Here is a 13485-nt window from a genome sequence, read left to right on the forward strand (position 1 = left end):
TACAGACTGAAAAGAAGGAAATCTGTACAGAATAAAAATATTCCAAAACATCCTGTGCAAAAAAGGCAATTTTTTTTTTTAAATAAGGTCTTTTTTTTCCTGAATACAAAGTGTTGTATTTGCGGCAAATCCAACACAACACATCACTGGGTACCACTCTTCACATTTTCAAGCATGGTGGTGGCTGCATCATGTTATGGGCATGCTTGTCATCGGCAAGGACTAGGGAGTTTTTAAGGATAAAAAGAAATGGAATAGAGCTAAGAAATCTATTTTAATCCTACCTTGTAACATAACAACATGTGGAAAAAGTTAAAGGGAGTGAATACTGAAAGCACCGTTTACAYACCATTAGGGAGCCTAAAGATAAATTATACACTTGTTTAGAAAGATATTAATGCAATCAATGGTACATAAATTAGCATTTTCCAAATCATATCTAAATCATCAGTCATGTTTTGATACTTTRGKATGATTTGGACATGAAAATGAAAATAGGAACCTTACATTACAACCTCATCATAGTGAGGATATTAATAGTGAGATGTGCTATGCCATTGTGTTTCAATATTTGATGTATTTCATAAAAATAAGATACCTAGACTTTAGCTTTAAAGAGTTAATTACTTAAACATGTCAAAATAAGTGAATGAAACAGGTTGCCTATTGAATTCATGTTTATGTCTGCCTCTAAATGTTGCCTGCATGAAAGAAAAGCCTAATGTTTGTCACTGCACAGTAACAGTCCTGGGTCTGTGTGTGTGCTCATTGTTGCATGTATGTTTTCCCCCAGCTTCTGGATAAGGACTATAGCTACTGCCCGGCTGGCTTGGGTATTGTACTGACTGACGGCCAGTGCATTTTCACCCATCCCCAAGATGCATATGAATAGCTTATTAAATCAATGGAGTAAGTACTGTARAAACTACAATTTTTTTCTTAGCCCTTCTAATTTCCCTTGCAATGGAAATCCCCTGCAGTCATATCCTATGATTCTCCCATGACAACTATGTATAATATAGGAACGTTTCACAGCTTTACAGAAGTAGCGCTTTGAATTTGTATCCTAAGGCCTATTTTTACTCCTAATCATATGCCTATGAGTCTGATTGATACTTCCCTTTAAGACATAATTAGACATAATACCCTTTAAGCCCTGTTTATACCTGGCGCTAACATGTACCCTTTGTCCTGATCTTGTCCACATTCTGATTGTGCCCACATTTTTAGACAGGTGTAGACGATTAAAAGACACATTGTGATCTGATTGTGATCARATCTTCCTCACCAGCTCCAGAGGTAGTCAGCATGCATTGTGCCTGGATATCAACCAAGTGTAAACAGATCTGGAGGGTCAGACTAKTTAAATCATCATTATACCGGCCTCTAAAATCATTGACAGGTAGCACCATTGACTCATGGSATCAGTAATTGTCTCAAAATGAATATATTCATATTATTTCAAAATAATATATTTCAAATAATTTGCAGGGAGGCACTAGTTGATCTGGTCACAATGTGGACACAGTGGACGGAAGAGACACATTTTAATGCAATGTGTAGACCCGACAAACCGTGATCAAATAGTGATTGGATCATATTGCTCAGATCACGAAACTCAMATGTTAGCACAGGGTRTAAACGAAGCTTTAGACATAATTGTTTTTTATCCTAAATTATCAGTTAAATCAAATATTTTGCCTGCTTCCCAGCGTTTATGATTATAGCGTATGTGCACGAAGCTTCAGTTTCTCACCCTGTATCCTTGCTTAGACATTGAGTCTCTCATATTGTGTGACTAAATGTGTGTCTCAAATGGAACCCTATTCCCTAGTGCACTACTTTTAACCAGAGCCCATAAGGAGTAGGGTGCATTGTCCTAATATAGAAACTCCTTTCCTCAGCATATCCTAACCTTTTTCAGAGGTGTTGAGTCAGGAACGTGTCCTGTTACCTTGTTACTTGTATACATCTATCCGCCTGGAGACCAGAGACTCATTCTCTAAACAGACTCCGGGGGCCTCATTTATAAAAACGGACTTACGATCAATTTTTAACTCATGTACGACTTACGCCAAAAAAACACGTATACGTAGCTATTTATAAAACCTTACTTTGACGTGGAAATTATCTTACGACTAAGTTCAAGTATAAATCTAAGAACATTTTTATAAATGAGGCCTCAGTTGAATAAATGTGACGAGAGTGATGTACTTGCATGTTAGACACTCGAGCATCTAAAATAGCCTTTGGGGCCATACCAGAGTAGGAGTGAGTAGGAGTGCTGATTTAGGATCAGGTCCCCTTGTCCAGTCATTATACCGGTAATTACAAATGCTAACTTGATCTTTGATCAGAGCACTCTTACCCTGAGACACTTTATGAATACGTGCCCTGAAGACTTGCTGGAAATTGTCGTTTTCTTTTAATTAAAAGTGGTTGCTTGTGGTTGTTAAGTGGATGTTTACAGAACATTTGGCATTTTAGTAATCTAGCAGACGCTCTTATCCAGAGTGACTTACTTAATTCGTAATTGCATACATTTTTCCKACTTTTTCACAGAAGCCATGGAGAATGTGCAGGGCCTTTTTATGTTTCTGTTTGCCATCTGACCAGCATAGAAACAAATGGTCTGGTTCCCGTGAAGCCTGTCTGTGGTGGGGGTCAGTACTTTGGAGCAGAGGGGAGGGGATGGCAAGGGGAGGGGAGGGAGAGAGAAATGGAGAGGCGGGGGAGTCAGGAGAGGGGACTCAGAGGAGGGAGGGGCTGGCATAAATCCCTCTCCTCTCTCTGGGTTTGTTGTTGTTTATGATGATGTAATCAGAGGGGTTGAAGCTTTTTAGTCTGTCCTCCTCTGAACCAGGATTCCCATATTACTGGGAAAGTAGGCAGACTGAATTACAACGTGTAGGTTCTGCCCTTTTAACTTCTTAGCGTTAAGCTCACACACAGATGTCACAGTGTATGTTACATAGTAAAGGGTGCATGGGGATAACCTCAGGTTTCTGTACGTCTGTTGTCATCCCAAATGGCAACRCTACTTGTGCACTATACTGGGATTTGGGGGGCCATTTGGGACTGGCAATATGTTTTTAACTTATGTATGGCGAATTTTTTATTAAATATCAGGTGGTGTATTTAAACACCCAAAACAATTTCTATGATGTTTTTTAATTTATTCCCACTGACACGCCACTCTTCCCTCACCTGAGAGATGACTTGCAAATGCTGTCCCTTCCTATAAGCRTCTCCTGTCCAAGACTGTCCAAGAAACAGGCTGTTCTTTACCCTCCCAAACGTTCCTAATACTTCCTACCTCACTAAATGTCAATTCCTAAACAAACCCTAGATCCAGATGGTTGTTTGACCACTGCACGGTAGGAGACAGGACAAATCTGCGTCTGAAATGGCACTCTATTCCCAATATAGTGCACTACTTTTGACCAGAGCCCTATGAATGACCTGGTCAAAAGTAGTGCACTATATAGGGAATAGAGTGCCGTTTAGGACACACCCAAGTTGGAGAGGGACAGAGCTACATTGTGTCCTGCTGACATTTTGTGTGACCTCCCATACTGTACATCATCCTACTCCCTCCCGTCCCACAATGCTGTGTTGTTCTCAAAAGTCATTATGCTACCGGAAAGTATTTAGTGCACAATTGATCCATGATGAGCAAAGCCAGCGTTTCCACAACTGTCAACAACTACAGTGTGTTGTGGGCCTGCACAGTCTGCATCAGTATCCTTTGTAAACAAGGCTTCATTATCAAAGTAAGGGTGCCTTTTATACGGTTTCTTCTCTGCCTATACTGTATATTTAATTCAATTGTAATATGTATTTTTATCCTATAGCATCTAAGCAAAGTTGCACTGAGAGTACAAAACATTAAGAACACCTGCTCTTTCCATGACATAGAMTGACCGGGAGAATCCAGGTGAAAGCTATGGTCCCTTATTGATGTCACTTGTTAAATCCACTTCAATCAGTGTAGATGAAGGKGGGAGACAGGTTAAAGAAGGATTTTTAAGCCTTGGGACACTTGAGACATGGATTGTGTATGTGTGCCATTCAGAGGGTGAATATGCAAGACAAAAGATGTAAGTGCCTCTGAACGGGGTATGGTAGTAGGTGCCAGGCGCACCGGTTTGTGTCAAGAACTGCAATGCTGCTGGGTTTTTCACGCTCAACAGTTTCCCATGTATATCAAGAATGTTCCACCACCCAAAGGACATCCAGCCAACTTGACAACTGTGGGAAGCATTGGAGTCAACATGGGCCAGTATCCACGTGGAACACTTTCGACACCTTGTAGAGTCCATGCCCGAAAAATTTAAGCTGTTCTGAGGAAAAAAGGGCGGATGCAACGCAATATTAGGAAGGTGTTCTTAATGTTTTGTACATGCGCTTATATAGTTTTGACTGGACTGGATAGTTCATTGGGAGTAGCCTAATACATGGAATATATAGGTTGGAGTTAGGCTGTTTGTGCCAGGTAGATATTCTACTGCAGCTTCTTAATAATTAAACTCTGGGTACCTGCTACCATGCCTCCCATTGAGGCGGTGAACCAGTGCAGAGTCTGTGACAGCCTGAGAAAGGCCTAAATGGATAGAGTTACAGACTAACAATGGAGGTGAAGAGACGCTTGAGGCAGAGCTAAGAATGCCCTCCAAATAATTCAATGGATTCAAAMGGAAGCATGGCCCTTTTCTGATGCTCTCGCTACATGGTCATTAATGGCAAATGCTTGTACTGCACGGCATTACGGTCTAGATACTTCTTCATATAGAACCCTGTTTTACTGTATCTTCCAGGGGTACTGTATCTTCACATATTTATGGACACTGTCTGACATGACTGATATGCTCTATTCTTGCAACAGATTCTGTGCTAAATTCACCATCATTTGTTGAATTTAACAAGGTCTTGCCTCATGGAATGATGGTAGAAGACAGACTCTCTTTGTCTTAGTGTTATGAAACTCTGCGTTTATTGATTAGGAGCTCCCAATTCGTGAGCAAAACACGTACAGTAAGCAATCGATCCAGAAAGTATTGGTCCWTGCTTTGATTCAAGAAAGTAACGCCTCCATCTTTTTGACCTGTCAGGATGTGGTTTGATTGGTTAAATGAAACACCTCATCCCAGTACATTATTGAATACTTATGGACTCATTTGATGACTTGGGTGCACTATAGGGCAGCCTATCTGATTCAGGCAGCCACTTACTCCTTGTTTGCGTCCCAAATKACACCCTTTTCCCTATAACGTGCACTACTTTTGACCAGACCCCTATGGACYCTAGTCAAAAAGTAGTRCACTACATAGTGAATAGGATGCCATTTGAGACGGAACCCTTTGAGACGGAACCCGGTTCTGCATCACAACTTTTTATTTGATTATTTCTTTTCATAATCCTAGTACATTTGATTAGGCACTGGGAATTAGTTTGAGTTTCAGGGGATTATAGCTAAGTAAGCACCGTGTACAGTGTACATACATTGTTCCACACCCAATTAAAATTGTATTTTTTTGTTTACAGAGGAAGTGGATGTCAATGGATGGTCAATAGGCCTACGTCAGTTTGTGAAAACTGATGATGTTAAAAGGGGCTATCTAAAATAAATGTGATTGACTGGTAGTTCAGATTTCCAGGCAAATYTCTGGTCTTTGCTTTAGGCTGCTGGTACTGAGATCTAGTCCAATAGCGGGTTAATGTGAGATACTAGAGGTCCCACCCACATGACCACACAGTGATATAACAAGAAAATATGATGGGATTTTTCTGAGGAAATACATTGTGTAAGATGCAGAGGAGCTGCAACACTGATGTAATTACCTACCTTATTCCTGGGAAAAAAATCTCAATGAAAGTATACATTTCTCAGTTCTCTTCTTTCTTTTTTTTTTTTTTTTTCTTTCTTTCTTTTTTTCTCTCTCGCTCTGTTTTTCTCTAGAAAGCATTTCAGATGTTCATTCATGTTGAGCTATGCCTTGAGTTGGACTCTCAAGCCATTAGCTACAGGCTCAACAGGAACCCAAACGTATAGACAGTCTCAGACAGACCGCCATACTGTATATGGCACCTACATACATTTTAAACGTAAAATGACAGTGGCTTTGGCATATTCCACCTATGTGGGGTGACTTATAGTTGATACTGAGCACAGTCAGCACCACAGATATGTGTGCWCTGGCTGGGGGCTGTATGTTTCAGACCTATTGATCAGCTGTAGAGCCACACAACATGATCCTTCCATGCTGTTCCTGTGTTGATCACAGAACTGCAGACGTATACAGGAAGCATCAGGGCTCCTGTGGCAGAGTCACTTTCTTTGTGTGTGAAAGGTTGCAGCTCGAATGTGTCAGGGATCGTATCAGAAACTCTGTAGTGAATCTTATGTCTGTGTGAAGGCTGTGTAATCCCTTCAGACATCACCTGTTGACGTGATTTAATCTCAGTCCGGAAATGGCTTTGCTGAAGTATTTCGTTCAGATGCCTCTGACTATATTTCTCTTTCTATGGCCACATGTATCACACAGCGTATTCACTAGAAACACTGTCCCGGTCTCTCTGCCCTGAACTGAGAAAGCAGTCAGATCTGTGGAACTTCCTCAGAAAGAGAGTCGTTCCCCTTGAGGAACAGCCTCGCCCTGGTGTGGACTGATCTCACTGTTAAAGTCTCATAACTCACATTCCTTATCTGTAGGTGGGACGTCAGTAGGGCGGTCCCACTGGTGGTGTTTCTCATRAAGGTCGCTGTGGTCGGGCACTTAGTCAAAGGTCAAACTCGTTTCGTGTGATAACAGGCCTTTCCACAGGAGATCACTTTACGAAGGCCCTGATCTAAAGAAGTATATAGCGAATAGGGAGCTATTTAGGGCACCCACTAACAAGTGTCTTCCTTTTTTGCAACTCTTGGCTCAGTAACAAAGCACTTTGTAAGATAAAGCTAAAATAGACCAACCAACAAAAACACATTTGTAAACACAAATTGAATCCAAACATTATGAAATTTAATTTAGAGACAGAGATTTGTTGTTTGCACACCRAGATTCACTCTCAATTAACGTGAAGTGCAAGCAAACTGATGCTAAGTGTCACGGATCCCTCTGGAATTGTGTCATTACGCACACCTGGTCCCCATTCCCACTGATTGTAATTGTATAAATTAGGCTGTCGATTTTTGTTCTAATGTCTGTTGGTCGTGTGAGTACCTGTGCTCTGTTGTTTTGGCTTTCGTGCCGCTTGTATTGTGCAGATGATTACGGGTCTCGTCCCGTGTGGTATCATTGTGCACTTGTGTATTTCTTCGAGGTACTCCTCGCTTTTTTTGGTTTGGGTTTCAACCCTGTGTTTTGTATACGTGTTTGTTTGGTCTTCGTCCCTGTGCCTTTACACGGCACGCTGTAATTTGGGTCAATAAAAAACCCTATTCCCGCGCCTGTCTCCCGACCCTTTTAGACCGACGTGACACTAAGGAGGCCTGTCACAATGACCTGGTTAATCTACCAACATGTATTCATGCAAAACAGTGTTCTAAATGGCATCCTATCCCCTTACATAGTGCACTACATTAGGGCTCCGGTCAAAAGTAATGCACGATATAGGGACTAGGGTGCCGTACGGGATGTGGATGAGAGTCTGGATGCATCCATCTGTGTCTGTGAAAGTAACTGTGATTGAGGGTGTCTTTATGATTTACCATGGGTTGTCAGTGAGAGACATAAGGCTGCACTGTGAGCGTTTTCTCTGGCAGCCAGTTGGGTTAGGGTGGTGCAGTTGAGCTGAAAAGTGTGTGTGGGCTAGCTTTGATTCCCACTTGTGTCAGCATGTCAGTCTGTGCTGTTCACTGGTGTCATTGTCAGGACCGGGTTTGTTTTTCTGGAAAACAAACTCCCACTGCCCTTCACTATGTTCCCCCCAATACCGAAAGTTAAGAACCTTGTAAGATGTAGTGACGTGCTTAGAGGCTTGTGATTGTCCAGTGGGTGAACATTGTACTTGTAAAATAAACTCTGTTTGATTCAATAGAGAAAATACTGTCTGCTTCCAACTCMCASTCTCAAACGCATCGGTCCCCTGAATGCAGCTCACTCTCCAGATCCCAATCACCTGTTCACACACCTGTATGTCATTTACACACACTATTTAGTTCAGTTCTTWGCAACCCATCGTTGTGATGTTTTGTTACACGTTCTATTCGGAGCTCTGTTTTTATTTCCGCATTAGTCCTCCCGTGTATCGTAGTTTTTGGCCATCCTCACTAACGACACCTTGCCTATTCCCTGCCTGTACTTTTGCCTATCAGATTTCCTGTCGTCAACACCTTGCCTGATCTCCCGGGCTACGTTATTAGCCTTTTTCCCTGCCTGTACTGTTCCCTTTTTGGCATCCCTGTGTATGACCTTCTGCCTGTCCCTGGACCAGCTACCTGCCTCTTCCTGTGGTCCTTTGCTAATAAACACCTGCTGTGCCCTGCGCTTGAAACCAGCACTCTGTCTCTCCATCGTATTCATTACAGTTGTAAGGGGTGGACAGTTATGTATGTTGTAAACCACATGTCTGTGCCACACAGCATAGGTGCCTATCCTACTGCTATAAAAACAATGACGGTGTGGTTTGGTTTGCTGCACAAGCTTCCTGTTAGAGGTTCTCTTCTCAGTGACAGTTTCCTGTGACAGGCGATTCCAATAATTTGTGTTTGTCTGATAAGGGCTTGGTGAAAGACTGCCTCAAAACCTTCAAGATCGAATCACACACTGACATTTATCAATAATGCAATCGAGGAACATAATCTTATGAGTAAAAAACTGGTTACAAATGAATAAAAGATACAGATAAATCAAAAGAACACATTTTATTTTCCAAATGTCTCCCTCTCATCCTGTGTGTGGGCTACATGTCCCACTCATATCATCTCATTAAAATAAATAGAACCCCTCTCCATCTTTCTTGTTATGATAAGCCAAGATGGAAAACAAGTCACTTGACTAGAGTAGGCTACACTGGATAGTCTCTCACCTGCACTGACCAGGCCTGCTACTCTCTATTTTAAGGAACCATTATTGTCTCTTTGTTTCACTCCATAAAGGGGAGGCATGAAGGGGAGGCATGAAGGGTAGGCACTTTCCCTCCCATCTAGTTAACGAGTGTGTGATTGAATTGTGTTCTAATCTGCTCTGTCTTTCATCCACTGTACTTTATTTCTTCATGGGGTTATTAGGGGTTTTGCAGACTCTTTGTTGAAGGACAGCCCTTTTTTCAATGTAATCTGTCACAGAGGTGAGGGGTGTGGCTAACATTTGTGTGTGTGTGTGTGTGTGCGTGTATGTGTTTGTGTGTGCATGCGTGTGTGTGTGTGTATGTGTTTGTGTGTGCATGCGTGTGTGTGTGTGTGTGTGTGTGTATGCATGCTTGCATCTTCATATTCGTGTGTGTTTGTGTACCATAGCAGACATCACTCCCCACTCCAGGATGTGTGACTGTGACGTGGACGTGTCCTCGGAGCCCACCAGCCCCACGCTCTACGGCGAGTCCTCTGACAAATACTACCATGTGGACCGCTGGCAGAAGCTCCGCACYGCCGTCCGCAAGCTGGAGTTCTGGGAGAACTTCACAGCCGAGCTCATCGGGAGCGGCTTCTTTTCCAAAGTCTACAAGGTACCTGGTCCCTCCCTAGCCATCTGTACTGAACGTAGTATGCATCCCAAATAGCACGCTATTACCTATATAGTGCACTACTTTAGAACAGAGCCCTATGGGTGTCATTTGCGATGCATTAGGACAAAGCATCCTATGGGTTGGATCTAATTGGGACATACAGTAGTTGCCATTCCACGATTAGCTTACACTCCATCATGGATGCCTGAGCAATGGTACCCCACTGTGTTTCAGCTAACATAACTTCCCCAATCTGTACTCTGTACAGAAGCAGAGCCAATGGAGGAGTAACATGGCATGCATTTAGATTTTGAAGTGGAATGGGCCTGGGGAGAAAGACAGATGGGATGATTACAGAATTCATCTATTAGTCTACTAGAGTTGAACACTGGATGTTCTGAGTAGAGAGAACACTGCTGGAGATAATACTGGCCATTAATCTGTTTTATGTTATGTGATGATTTAATCACATTAAAATATGAATAGAATTGAGCAGTGCCAGTGAGATGGTGAGGTAATACATCAGAGGTCACTGTAAAACCATGTGGGCTGTTCAGAATTAAAATGARGGCCGTGTCAATTAATGGAGGTCTTAATGAATTTACCTGCAAAAACAGCTCCTTTCAGACACCAAACTGGGTTTTTTTGTACACTGTTACATGACTAGGTCTTGAGCAGGTCTTTTAGTGGTTAAAGGCCAAGGGCAGTCAAAAAAATGGATTTCCTGTGTTTTATACATATTTCCACACTGTAAGGTTGGAATAGTACTGTGAGATTGTGGAAATTATGATAATGCTCTTTCAGTATAAGAGCTATTTGAAAAGATCGCCTGAAATTTCAGCCTGCTTTGGTGGGTTGGAGTTCTGGCCTTCCATGATGACATCACCATGCGGTAAATTAGTTAATAATAGACCAATAAGAAAAAGAGTTCCAAACCTCTCTGCCAATAACAGCAAATGTTCTGTTTTTCCTTCCCCACTCAGACCACTCCCTGACAGTTCTGCCAAAATCATTGCTTGTGAAATTGCTCTTGGCTGAGATRCTATTTTTGTTTATTTTAATTGATAACAATCACAGTAAGGTCCTTAATTGAAAAATATATGTTATTTATCTTTGTGTAGCGTAAGATCAATCAATCAATCAATGTGCATGCAAAAACACACATATTGAAACAAACAATTCTAAAAATCAACCTACAATAGAGCATGCTGGGAAATATGATAATGATTGGCATGGTTTTTGATAGTCACGTAGGCCCATTCTACCCCTATGAAGTGGTTACATAAGGTGTGAAGGCATAGTGTTTGTCCAAGCAATCTTATTAGCCTTTTTTGTTTATTTTAATTGATAACAATCAGAGTAAGGTCCTTAATTGTTGCCCAGAATGATTTGATATTGAGATAGAAACGTCTGCATTGGACCTTTAAACTGTAAACCCTTGTCTGTTTCTCTAAGGTGATTCACAGTACGACCCGTAAGGTGATGGTGGTGAAGATATATAAGAACGACGTGGACCAGGATAGCATTGTGCGTGAGATCAGCCTACTGCAGAAACTCTCCCATCCCAACATAGTCAGGTATTAGTCAGTTACTCACGATGATCACTTATACATTTTGGTACATGTCCTTATTGATAACAATTGGAATGCAGGGTATGCTTTGTCTACTATGTGGTGCAGTCAATGGCACAGGAATATAATAGTTCAATTAGTTCAGTTACCCCACTGAAGTGGTTAGATAAGCTGTGAAGGCATAGTATCAGGTGGATATTATTAAGTGCACCATAGAATCATGGCGTACTGTTCCTGCATTCGAGTCCAAAATATAGGGTATTATACTGTATTATCTTTATACTGTATTTACATATTTATATACACAAGCATTTCGCTACACCCGCAATAACATCTGCTAAACATGTGTATGTGACAAATTAAATGACATTTGATTTGATTTATATTATGCTGTACACTCTCAGAAATGTGTTCTTAAAGGGGCACAAATGCTTGTCACTGTAGTACCTTAAGTTATAGGTACGTAATTGTACCTTTGCAGTTTGTACCTTAAGTGCCAATAGTGTACCTTAGGTAGTACAGGCAAGGTAGTACAGGCACAAAAGCGTACCTTTGGAAAAAGTACAAATCTGCTTGTTTAGGGTACCACCACAGTGACAAAGCCATTTGTTCCTTTTAAATGGCAAAAMTTGGGTGTTGTTTTAACACTGTAGGGTGTATTTACCTCTAAAAAGTTTTTGAGGGTATTGTTTTAACACTGTAGGGTGTGAAGGCTTTTTCCCAGTGTGCCTTTCAAGTAAATTTTTTTGTTTACCCTAACAGTGGTCTGAAACTTTTGGTTTGCCGGACACATCGGGCAAGTCACATTATGTTGTCTTGTAAAGTGATATGTTATTCCTATTGGAATACAGGCAGAGTTAGGATATCCCAAAATGTAAAGTTTTAATCACCAACAACATGTATTTAGAATGACTGCCAAGGTAGGAAAAATTGATAAATGAGACTACCTAAAACCATCTAAAAAGGGAACAACCATCTCTGTAACAGGCCCAACTACCAACAGATTGGATTAGAAAAAATAAATGTTATTTATCTTTGTGTAGCGTAATATCAATAAATCAATCAATCAATCAATGTGCATGCAAAAACACACATATTGAAACAAACAATTCTAAAAATCAACCTACAATAGAGCATGCTGGGAAATATGATAATGATTGGCATGGTTTTTGATAGTCACGTAGGCCCATTCTACCCCTATGAAGTGGTTACATAAGGTGTGAAGGCATAGTGTTTGTCCAAGCARTCTTATTAGCCTTTTTGCAAGGTCACAGTATCAGCAGGTATCAAACAGCACAGTTTATCTGCTGATGTCAGAGCATAGAGAGCCGTGATAAAAGCGTATCTGAGTCCAGTACAATATGTACCTGGCACAGACAGGCCATCCATCCCTCTGTGAGTGGGCACTACTCAAACAAGGATGTGAAAGCATTGTCTTCCTCAGACACGGTGGTTGAATCCCAAATGGACCCTATTACCCACAAAGTGCACTTTTTTTTTTACCAGGGCCCATATGGTGCCATTTGGGACAAATTCACTGTGTTTGAGGAAGGCAATGTTCTCAGGCTCCGACGTCAGAGCAATATAATAAAATGGAGACTGACTTGTTCATGTAATTAGTAATAACCTTTCAGTGAAGGATGGTGTTTTTAGGTTGTTAATCTCGGCAGCCCAGGCAAGTTTCTCGACATTTTGTCTGTCCACAAGAGATGCTGCCTTGAAGGTCAGCATCCCGGAGTCGCCTCTTCACTGTTGACGTTGAGACTGGTGTTTTGCTGGTACTATTTAATGAAGCTGTCAGTTGAGGACTTGTGAGGYGTCTGTTTCTCAAACTAGACACTCTAATGTACTTGTCTTCTTGCTCAGTTGTGCACCGCCCCGGTGTGTGGGAGGCCCCTCCCACTCATCTTTCTATTTTGGTTAGAGCCAGTTTGCACTGTTCTGTGAAGGGGGTAGTACACAGCGTTGTACGAGATCTTCAGTTTCTTGGCAATTTCTCGCATGAAATAGCCTTCACTTCTCAGAACTAGAATAGACTGACAAGTTTCAGAAGAAAGTTATTTGTTTCTGGCCATTTTGAGCCTGTAATCGAACCCACAAATGCTGATGCTCCATATACTCAACTAGTCTAAAGAATGCCAGTTTTATTGCTTCTTTAATCAGGACAACAGTTTTCAGCTGTGCTAACATAATTGCAAAAGGGTTTTCTAATGATCAATCAGCCTTTTAAAATGATAAACTAGGATTA

The 13485-nt window shown here is 41.3% G+C and overlaps 1 protein-coding gene across 3 annotated transcripts in view; it reads left to right on the plus strand.

Annotated features, from left to right (window-relative positions):
- Nucleotides 1-13485, plus strand: part of LOC111974921 (dual specificity testis-specific protein kinase 2) — a 28641-nt gene that overhangs the window by 2363 nt on the left and 12793 nt on the right. The window contains exons 2-4 of one of the 3 annotated variants that reach the window (XM_024002995.2): nt 794-909; nt 9461-9666; nt 11122-11243. In XM_024002995.2, coding sequence (XP_023858763.1) covers nt 879-909; nt 9461-9666; nt 11122-11243 — 359 coding nt within the window. In that variant the 5' untranslated portion in view covers nt 794-878. Of the gene's footprint in view, nt 1-793; nt 910-9457; nt 9667-11121; nt 11244-13485 lie in introns of all 3 variants that reach the window. The other 2 variants (XM_024002994.2, XM_024002998.2) reach the window with 2 other exon arrangements.

This window comes from Salvelinus sp. IW2-2015, linkage group LG15, assembly GCF_002910315.2.
Source record: "Salvelinus sp. IW2-2015 linkage group LG15, ASM291031v2, whole genome shotgun sequence".
NCBI lineage: Eukaryota > Metazoa > Chordata > Actinopteri > Salmoniformes > Salmonidae > Salvelinus > Salvelinus sp. IW2-2015.